The 10,884-nt window shown below is 60.9% G+C and overlaps 1 protein-coding gene across 1 annotated transcript; it reads left to right on the top strand.

Annotated features, from left to right (window-relative positions):
* The first annotated feature begins 479 nt into the window (after nucleotides 1-479).
* On the top strand, nucleotides 480-6,281 carry SLC22A12 (solute carrier family 22 member 12). Its single transcript, XM_004383771.1, is given in 9 exon segments — nucleotides 480-881; nucleotides 1,840-1,943; nucleotides 2,501-2,655; nucleotides 2,727-2,895; nucleotides 3,567-3,690; nucleotides 3,868-3,983; nucleotides 4,583-4,797; nucleotides 5,690-5,798; nucleotides 6,035-6,281. Coding segments are annotated over 9 exon segments (1,602 nt in total). The 3' UTR covers nucleotides 6,243-6,281.
* Nucleotides 6,282-10,884: the final 4,603 nt, after the last annotated feature.

Genomic DNA, 10,884 nt, shown 5'->3' with positions numbered 1-10,884 from the left:
GCAGGAACAGTCCCCCGGGAGAAGAGGCGTTCATAGGACCTTCAGGGTCTGGCCCCAGCAGGAGCCTGGAGAGGGCGTTCCAGGTCAGGGCACAGCGGGAGCCAGGGCAGAAAGGCACCGGCCAGCACTGGGCACATGATGGGAAGGCATGGATGAGTGGACGTCTCTCTCCCTGAGTGGGTTAAACTTTGACTGAGGAAATGATTACTAAACCCTATTCCATGAGTAACACCTGGTCACAGTTTAATTCCAGTCTGGGTGACCTCGGTCTCCAATTTCTCCAGTTCCCAAATTTAGCTTTTCTAGGATGTACCAGAGTGGAGTCTCTGGGAGATGTCAGTGGCCTCTGGTCTCGTTCAAGCTGCCCCCAGTGACAGTGCTGGGCAGTGGCTCTGGGTCAGTAAGGCAGGTAGCTCCTGACATGCTCCAGGCTGCCCTCTAGGAAGTGGGTACCTCCTTTGGATCCCCTAGGAGGCCCCATGGCGTTTGCTGAACTCCTGGACCAAGTGGGCAGCCAGGGCAGGTTCCAGGTTCTCCAGACAGTGGCTCTGCTGGTCCCCATCATAGCGGTTACCACGCACAGCATGCTAGAGAACTTCTCAGGAGCCGTCCCCAACCACCGCTGCTGGGTGCCCCTCCTGGACAACAGCACAGCCCAGGCCAGTGTCCCCAGGACCCTGAGCCCTGAGGCTCTGCTGACCATCTCCATCCCACCTGGCCCCAACCAAGAGCCCCACCAGTGTCGCCGCTTCCGCCACCCACAGTGGCAGCTTCTGGACCCCAATGCCACGTCTGCCAACTAGAGCAAGGCTGCAACAGAGCCATGCGTGGATGGCTGGGTCTACAACCGTAGCACCTTCACTTCCACCATTGTGACCCAGGTAAGGGCCCCTCCTCACCATATACACACACCCTGAGTCCTGACACCTTAGAGGTCAAAATCACAGGTCACAGTTGGCTGGCCTCAAAATGGCTGAGTCCGGGGAATGGGCGTCTAGCCACTCCTCAGTCCCACCATCCTACAAGGTAATGTAGAACCCAGCTGGTCTGTGAAGACTGTCTCTGGGGCTGGGGCTGGGGCTGGGCACGGCCAGCAAGGGGTCCGGGTGCAAGCATTAAGGAGGTGGGCTTGCGGGGGTGCTGGGTGGGCCTGAGCACCCCCTTAACATTTGCACCTGGGCCTTTGCTGGCCTCCCTTCGGCCTGGTCCTGCCCACACCTACCAGCTGTGACTGCAGGCAGCTTACTCCACCTGGCCCAGCCCGTTTTACCTGCCTGTCAAATAGGGACTCAGGTGAGGGTCTGCAGATCACGGGGGCCCTAGGCTGGGTGCTGGAGACAGCGTGGATGAGATGTGGTCTTCCTCCCTGTCTAACAGGGAGCTGGGCCCACCCACAGCCTCCCTGAGGACCTGGGAGCAGCAAGTGAAGCAACCAGCCGGGGCTGGGGCATTCCAGGTGGCTTACCAGAGGAGAAGGGGCACTAGGCCAATCTGGAAGGCAGGGAGGGGCAGCTCGTCCCAGCAAGCATGAAGGGGACTCTGTAAAGAACAGAGGGAAGGTTTGGGGAATGCCAGCTCAGGGTGGTGGCTGCAGAGTGGGCAAGGCCTAGAGAGGGCTTGACCCGTGACCCACTGGGCAATAGGGAGCCATGGAAGGGCTTACGCAAGGGGTGACTGGAAACCTCTCACAAGGCAAAGCAACACCCGTGAGTGCCTTCACTGTTCCACAGGGCCCTAGACAACCCTAGAGGCACCAGGTCAGCTGCCCACAGCCCCATTTAATTCCTCTGTCCCCTCCTGGCTCCTGAGCTCAGCTCTCTCCTCTCCTCTCCCTTCCAGTGGGACCTGGTGTGTGACTCACAAGCCCTGAAGCCTATGGCCCAGTCCATCTACATGGCTGGTAGCCTGGTGGGAGCTGCCGTGCGTGGTCAAACCTCAGACAGGTGAGTGCCACCTGGTCCCTGCAGGCCCCCATCCCATTGCCATCACTGCAGCTCTAGGCCTCTGACCTGACCAGCCCCTGACCCACACCTCCCTTGCAGCCAACCCTAGGGAGAAAACTGCGTGTATCCAGAATGTCTAGGTGTTGACCTCAGTCCTGCCACGTAGCTGTGCCACCTTGGGCAAGGCTGTGCCCTCTCTGAGCCTCAGTTTCACAGACTCTACTCTCGGGTTTTGAGGGTCATTGCTTCCCATCAACCAATCATTCCTGAAACCTGCTCTGCCACACACCTGTTTGAGTCCTCCTGAAGACAGGGAACTCATCCCCTGCTGAGAGTGGCTCTCTTCCTGCTCGGACTCAGGGATACACTTCTTTATGCTCACGAGCCTTCCCCGGGCAGAGAATGAGGGTCTGGCCTGAGGTGTCTTGTTGACATCCACCTCAACTCAGTGGGCAGCGAAGGGTGGGCTCTCAGGGGTCTTATCCCCCGTGCCGGGTGCCATGGCACACCGCTGACCTGGCTGCCGACCCTGGCCGTCCTCCTGGTATGTGTCACAGGTTTGGGCGCAGGCTGGTGCTGACCTGGAGCTACCTTCAGCTGGCCGTGGTGGGCACCGCAGCCGGCTTCGCCCCCACCTTCCCTGTGTACTGCCTGCTCCGCTTCCTGGTGGCCTTTGCTGTGGCGGGCATCCTGATGAACACAGCCACACTCCGTAAGTCCCCTGACCTGCAGCCCTTCAAGAGAAGGTCTGCACAAGGCTGACCTGCTCCTGTCTCCTTGCAGTGATGGAGTGGATGTCAGCAGCAGGCCGCCCCTTGGTGATGACCTTGAACTCCCTGGGCTTCAGCTTCGGCCAAGTCCTGATGGCCGCTGTGGCCTATGGTGTGCGCGACTGGGCCATGCTGCAGCTAACGGTTTCCGCCCCCTTCTTCCTCAGCTTTGTGTACTCCTGGTGGGTGCCTCGGCCAGTCCCTCCTCCCAATTAGAAGGCGGACGCTCCCACCCTGGTGACCGCGTCCACACCCAGGGCTCTAACTCCATCCAAAGGCTGCCAGACCCCAAATCTCCACTGCAGCCCTGATCCTGCCCGACCTGCAGCCTCATGTCCCTAACCGCCTGCGGGACCCTTCCGTGTGGTCTCAGACTCACAAACCTAACACCTCCTTACAACTGTTCCTGCCCCAGGCTTCCACAACTTGGAGGGCACCCCCACCCACCTAGGTACTGGGCTCAGAGCCACCATGACATCTCCCTCCCTTCCCACCCCCCAAGTCCACTCAGTCACCAGATCTTGTCAACTGTACCTCTGATGTGTCCCTTGAATCTCCCGTTTTCTCCCCTGCAAACCCCAAGGACCCAAGGGCCCCAGGTGGGTGGGAAACAGGTGGCCCCACCCCGGCCATTCTCCCAGAGGCCTGAAGTCAGAGACGGTGTGGGCACTAAGGGGGCTAAGCAGGCTGGGGGCCCATGCGGAGGGCAGGCTAGATGTTGACGGCAGTGGGGGCCAGGTTGGTGTTACGGGGCTCGGGGGCAGGGGATGGTGTGCAGGGGGCAGACTCACATCCAGGCAGGAGATGAAAGGGTCAAGTGTGAGGCTGGGCAGTGACCTCTTCGTCTCCCCAGGTGGCTGGCAGAGTCGGCACGCTGGCTCCTCATCACAGGCAGGGTGGCCCAGGGCCTGCGGGAGCTGCAGAGGGTGGCTGACATCAACAGGAAGAGGGCAGTGGGGGAGGCACTGACCACTGAGGTGAGGCTGGCTGGGCCTCCCCCAGGGCTAGACTCTCACCCTCTCCCTGTCCCACACAGGACCACCTGAGAGACAGCTGCAGCTCCCAACCCAGGGCTTGGCTCCCAGGGAGGAGGGCATCAGGGAGGTGGAACCACCTGGGCATCTCCAGTGCTAACAGTAGCCCCCTCCCTGCAGGTCTTGCTCTCAGCCATGCAGGAGGAGCTGAGAATGGGCCAGGCTCCGGCCAGCATGGGTACCCTGCTCCGCATGCCCGGACTGCGCCAACGCACCTGCCTCTCCATACTGTGCTGGTAGATGCTCTGTCAACACCCCACCCTACCCGCACCCGGCCTCGGCCTCGGCCCACCCCCGGGGCTGCCGGCAGCTGGGAAGCTGGAATCAGGGCTCTGGGGGCATCCGGCCAGTGGCCCTCTACTGCCTCCCCTGGCGGCCCCACTGGCCTGAGAGTGACTCAGGAACGAGACCCAAAGCCCAGCCACTTCCCCTTTCTGTCAGCGAGGCTCCCGTCACAGCCCACACCAGGAGGGCTTAGTAAGAGGAGTTTAATAAAGGAGATTTTCAACTATCCCTTACACCTTTGTTACAAATCCTCTTTATTAAAATTTCTTCTGTAGAATCTCTCCCTTATTAAATTCCCCAACACAGAAAAGGGAAGGGAGAAATTCCCTGGCTTCTCCCCTTGTCCCACCTCCAGCATCTCACCAGAGCCTCCCATTGGCCAAACCAAACTGAAAGCCACATTGCTAGGGAACCTGGGAAATGTAGTCCGAAGAGATCATTCCCCACACCCCATACAAAGCCCACTAGGAGAAGAGCAGGCAGTAATCAGATCTGAGAAGAAATGGCACATGACCAGCCCACTCCCCAGCCTGACTCCACTTGCCCCCAGGTTTGCTTTTGGCTTCACCTTCTATGGCCTGGCCCTGGACCTGCAGGCCCTAGGCAGCAACGTCTTCCTGCTCCAGGTCCTCATTGGAGTGGTCGACATCCCAGCCAAGACAGGCACCCTGCTACTGCTGAGCCACCTGGGCCGCCGACACACACAGGCTTTGTCCCTGGTGCTGGCCGGGGTCTGCATCCTGGCCAACACAGTGGTGCCCCATGGTGAGTGGAGGGGCAGAGGTGGGGCATCAGGGGGCAGAGCTTCCCTTCCTGGGGGCCTGAGCCAGGAACAGAGACCCTTAGTCCTCCCTTTGGAGAGTGGGGAAGGGGGGAGTGGAAGGGACAGGTGGGAAGGAGGCTGCTGTGGTGTCTAGGGAGAGACAATGGTGCTCTGTGCTCAGGCAGTGAGAGGTCGGATGCGGGGGTGGGCAGCATTGCGAAAAATTGTGAGAATTTAGTAATGGATTGCAGGAGGAGGTGGAGGGGGAAAGAGAAGGAGGGGTGAAACCTCTGAATGACAGTGGGGAGCAGACTGGGGAGGACGGTGTGCTCATGAGGTCATTTAGGACATGGCGCATTTGTGGGGCCTGGGTGCAATGGTTAAGTGCTTAGCTGCTAAACGAAAGGTTGACGGTTCGAATCCTCAGGAGAAAAGAACTAGCAATCTGCTCCAGGAAAAATTAACCAAAAACCAAACCCCTTGCCCTTGAGTCAATTCCGATTCATAGGGACCCTACAGGACAGAGTAGAACTGCCCCGTAGGATTTCCAAGGCTGTAATCTTTACAGAAGCAGACTGCCACATCTTTCTCCCACAGAGCGGCTGGTGAGTTCAAACCACCGACTTTTCGGTTCACATCCAAGCGCTTTAACCACTGTGCCATCAGGGCTCCTTCTGTAAAGATTACAGCCTAGGAAATCCTATGGGGCAGTTCTACTCTGTCCTATAGGAGAGCTACGAGTCGGAATCGACTCGACGGCACACAACAACAGCAACGGGGACCCCAGGTGGAGGTGAATCAGAGACGTTTGGAGAGACAGGCCTGGAGCCCCCCAAGCCCGGCATCTGACCCTGGCCCCATCACCCACCCCACTAACCCTACCTCTCTCCACAGAGATGGAGGCTCTGCGCTCAGCCCTGGCCGTGCTGGGGCTCAGTGGGGTGGGGGCTGTCTTCACCTGCATCACCATCTACAGTGGCGAGCTCTTCCCCACCACGCTCAGGTGAGGGGGGCCAGGGCCCGAGAGGGGCACCCTGGGTTGTGCGTGGTGGCCTTCCAGGGGCAGGCAGGCTGGGGTGGCCTTTCCCCAGGCCCGATGTCCAGACATGAGTCTCCCTTCCCTGTGGTCTCAGGGCTGCCCAGGTGCTCCTGGTCCAGCCTGACCTGAGGCGTCTCCCTGGGCTGGCAGGGCAAGGCCACATGGGCAGAGCAGTCACTCAGGCCCATCTGTGCTGGCAGGATGACCGCGGTGGGCCTGGGCCAGATGGCAGCCCGTGGGGGGGCCATCCTGGGGCCCCTGGTCCGGCTACTGGGCGTGTACAGCCCCTCAATACCCCTGCTGGTGTATGGGGTGGTAGCAGTGCTGACCGGCCTGGCCGCGCTGCTGCTGCCCGAGACCCGGAGCCTGCCACTGCCCGACACCATCCAGGATGTGCAGCGCCCGTGAGTGGACCAGCCTGGGACCCCTCCCTCCCACCAGAGAGCCACAGAGCAGGGCCGGCCTGGACAGAGGGGGTGGCAGAGGCCCAGAAAGGGGTAGGGCTGATCTGAAGTCACACAGCACACCTTTGGGAGGGTGGAGACTAAGGCTGTGGTTATCCTAACCACAAAGGGCCAGCTCCAGCGAGCTCCGCTGAGAGTGGCCAAGGGGAGGAGAGTGGTTGCCCCCGTGAGGTGGAGCACCGGGCTGCCTTGGCCGTTGTTGGGAGTCCTTAGAGAATACAGAATACCAGGAAAGCCCCCAGATGGCTAACAGGGGCTCAGTCAATGTCCCCCAGCACGTGCTTTGGGACACTTGGTCCTGGGTTCCCAAGAGAGTCCTCAGGACGAACACGGGTCACAGGTCAGGGGGCGTTGTCACCCCCACACCTCCCTTCCATGTCTTTCCTGAACAGGGCAGTGAAGAAAGCAGCCGACAGCACACAGGACCACCCTGTCCTGAAATCCACGCGGTTTTAGGTCCCCGCCATGGGGCCGTGGAGGAGGTGGAGAAGGCAGGAGAGCAGAGGCCTTGATATCCAGGGACAGGGGCTGACTCCGGGTCCTCGCTCCCCTCTCAGGACTGCCCCCTCACCTTCCGAGGAGCCGCCTTCCGCATAGAAGGGACGGGGGTGGTGTGACTGGCAGGGAGGCTGCCCCATGGGTGCCACCCTGGGAGGGCAACCACATTCTGGGGGGCCTGCCCTGCCGGCCCTGTGCTCACCTCACTGCCCCTGCCGTCCACCTGCCACCAAGCTCAGAGGCACAAGGAAGGGAGTCTCCGCTCCTCAGCTTCCTCCGGAAAGCACTGAACCCTGATCCGCTGTGGCCCCTCCCTTCCCTGCTCTCCACACTCCAGGCACACAGCCAGTCCCCGTGGCGCATCTTCCCCTGGAGCCCCCTCCCCACCTTCTCTGCTTGACCAACTCCAGCTCGGCCTCCCAGACCCAGGCCAATGGTCCTCCCTCCCGGGGCCCAGGGCCAGGCACCTGTCCTCCCCCAGCAGCCTGTGAGTTCCCAGAGGGCAGGGGAGGCCCTAGGATCCCACGTCCCGGCTCCCAGCACCCAGGGAGATGAGGGAGTGAATAAAGGAGCCAGTGAATTACAGCCGCCTCACTGACTCCAGGTGAGCTTCCTGCGTCTGCAGGCTGCAGTAAGGAGGACGCCGGCACTCCTCTTGGGAAGACCTTTCCCCACAGCTGTGAAGGGCAGGAGGCCAGCTTCCTGAGCACCGGTCAGAGGCCCTGCTGTTCCCAGCACTTGATGTGGGCACCACAAAGGCATCATTTCGTCTCATCAAGTAGATGGTGTCCCCATTTTACAGATGGGGAAACTAAGGCCCAGAGAAATTGATTGCTTATGTCACACAGCTGGGAGAGGGCAGGATCAGGCTTCAGCCCTGGGCTGTAGGTCTCCAGAGCCTGGCTCCGGCCACAGTCCCTAGCCGACCCTCAGGCCCCACTATCTGGACCCTCAGTGACGCTTCTCGAGGGCAGGGCCAGGGCCGCCTCCTCCTGCTCAGAACCAGCTGGGACTGTGGGGTCCACTGGCTCGGCTCACGGGGAAGCGCAGTACAGGGGCTCAGGGGGGATGGGGCGGCCCCAAGCTCCCCTGGCCATGCTGATGCAGATGTGGTCCAGGCAGGAGCCATCAGCTGCCCAGCCGGGGCCACCACCAGCCGCCCACCCTAAGCTGTGCTCAGGGGGTTGCTGCATCCGCCTGGGGCTGCTTCCAGGCACCTGCAGCAGAGGGCTGTGCTCCTCCCCCACACACCAGTGATGCATCCACACACATGCACACGCAGACACATGCACACGGGCGCATGCATACACGCAGGTGCACACATGCACATGGGGGCAGACACACACGTGCACACTCGCAGAAGGTCAACCAGAAACTCCAGGGAAATAGAAAGCAGCTCCTTGTACCCCGGAGACCCAGATCACTCCCTAGCTGGATCTTATCAGCTGCAGCCCCTTCCCTTCCTTTTCCATCTCCAGAAGGGCCTCTGGGAGAAGTGTCCCCAAGCCACTTACCTATGGCCACTCCTCAGGGAAGACCCCAGGATGAAAGGGAGTGGGGTAGGGATCATGCTGGTAAAGATCCCCAAAGATGACGTTGTCCCTGCCTTCCCTGGACTTTCCACCCATCTGTCTGTCTGCTGCCCAGCTGAGCCCCAAGCTGCCTTTCTCATGCTTGCTTAACATTCTTGGGGCCCCAGGGTGCCCAGAAGCTTGCAGAAGGCAGGACCCAGGACTAGGGCTGGATGGTTCCTCCTCTCCCCTGGAATGTCTCTCCAGCTCGCCAAGTGGTTGCTTCAGAGTGAACTCGCTCCTCCGGCCTCACTGTTCAGTTAGGTACACTCGCCCGGGACCCAAGGTCTGTCTGCTTTCAACGTTGTCATCCCTCCATAACTGAACAAGGACTGGAAGCTGGGAGGGCCCAGGGCCTGTGCCTCTGGGGCTGCTGGGCACGGCTCCCAGAGGCCCTGGGGGATGAGTGGCATCAAGGTGGCTGAGTGGGCCCTGAAAGGGACAAGGGGCACCCTCAGCAGCAGCTGGAGGCCTGCATCCTGGCTGGGTGCTGCCCGCAGGGCCCGCCTTTACTTGGGACAGCCTCTCTTGATGGCCACCACCGGGGGCTCCTGACCTCAGAAGCTGCCAGAGCACCCCCAGTAAGGGGCTAAAGGTTCTGGGAGGGAAAGAAGTACGCATCAACACCCCCCATACACAGTCTCATCCCCATGGCGACAGAGGCCTCGGGCAGCAGGGACTAAAGAAAAGGGCTCAGGACCCACTCTGTCCGTCTCCTGCTCTGGCCAGGCCTGCGGCTCACCCAGGAGGATGTGGAGTGGCGCAATGGCAGCTCGTCACCAGCACAGGGACAGGACGTCCTGACAAGACTCCAGGGGGGGCTTCCCCAGAAGCCCCTGCAGCTGGCTGGGCAGGTGTTCCTTCCCCTGGGGGCGTGGCCAGGGCAGGTCTTCCATGGCTATGGGCATCAGCCAGACTTCCCTGTGACCCTCTCTTCCGACCCCCTGTCCTTGGTCCCCCACCCGAGGTGGAGTCTCCTGAGACATCCCTGCGAGTACCAATTGCCAGGCAGGCCGCGTGCCTGGAACTATAGCCACCCCAGATGCTGTTTGGGAGTCTGGGCGGGTGCGGGAGGGGTCACTGTGAAGCCAGCCAGACCCCGAGGAGCCTAGCTCAGGCCTTGTCCTGGGTTCAGCCTCAGAGGCACAGGATAAAGAAGCTGAGACCACAGTGATGGTCTCGTACAGATGGGTAAACTGAGTCAGTGGCAGAGTCCATGGATCATTCCTCTTACAGCCACACCGTTGGGTGACAGGAGACCTCAGCCTCCGTGTGCAGAGAGGAAAACAAGTCCCAGAGTCATATGACGGCCATATGGCAACTGGAGCCGTCCTTCCAACTCCTGGCCTGTCCCTCTTTCTGCCCCCTACCCTGACAGACTGCTCAGAGCCATTCTGGAAACTTCTGGAGGATGTCCCTTCCCTTCTTGACACCAAGGAGCTCCTGCCTGCCTTTGGTTTCTTTGACTAGTGGCAATGCGGGGAGGGAGAACCCGAGATAGCTCTCCGTCCCTGGGACAGCAAAATCAGCAACAGGGGACTCCAGGCTGAGGCCATCACCAGCACAGGATGTCCTGGCAAGACTGCCCAGCAGTTAGTGCTGGTCAGAGGGGCTGACCTCCAGGCCCCCATGGCTGTGAGCAACACTGGGGACAAGCAGGGCCGGAAGCCCCACTCCAGGGGGGGGCCTGGTCTCAGAGGAATAGGAAAGGCGAACTCCATGGAAATCCAGACCCAGGAGTGGGGGTGAGGGTGGGATCTGCTCTCCCACCCTGGACAGGACTTTGGAGGCAGACTCCCAAGGGCTCCTGGGGGCACACCCCTGGTGGTGAGGGTCCCAAGAGAAAGGCTTTCCACCAGGGATGGAGCGAAGGGGCGGGGGGGTGGTGAGGCTGACCAGAGCTGAAGGGCAGGGATCACGTGGCCATAAGCCAGCCTTGAGCCCAAGGGCCCCGAGAGGCGCCGCGGCTAAAGATGGGCCAGGCTCTTGAATGGAAGATGCCAGATGAGCTGGCCGGCAGCCAGGCTGCTGCAGACAGGTCGCGATGCAGCATCGGCAGTGAAGGGTGATGGTGAGCCAAGGGCACGGGGATGCAGAGCCAGGCCGGAGGGCAGAGTGACCAAGTAGGAAGCAGAGAAACAGGTGGATCAGGGAGGAGACCTGAGCTATGGGAGCATGGCGAGTCATGACCAGGTGCCAGGGACCTGACAACCCACCGTCCTCACCCCGGAGGTCCAGACCACCACACTCTGTTCTCCCAAGGATGCCTACCCCCCACCTGGGTCCTCACTACAACCCCTAGCTCGGAACATCTGATCCTTGCGCTTGAGAGGCTTAACGAGTACACAGCCATCTCTTAAAGGGCCCGTGGACACATCTGCCCGTGCCTGCATGAGCAGCAAACACCTGCGAGCCAAGTGTGCACTCTGGGCTCCAGTGCACATGCCTATGCCGGGTCTTCCATCCCAGGGGCTGCCCACAGTGAATCAGCGTGAACTTGGTGGTGGCGGGGGGGGG

This window comes from Trichechus manatus, unplaced genomic scaffold (assembly GCF_000243295.1).
Source record: "Trichechus manatus latirostris isolate Lorelei unplaced genomic scaffold, TriManLat1.0 scaffold00113, whole genome shotgun sequence".
Lineage (NCBI taxonomy): Eukaryota > Metazoa > Chordata > Mammalia > Sirenia > Trichechidae > Trichechus > Trichechus manatus.
The sequence above is the reverse complement of the archived record's forward strand: the minus strand, read 5'-3'. Positions and strand labels throughout refer to the sequence as shown.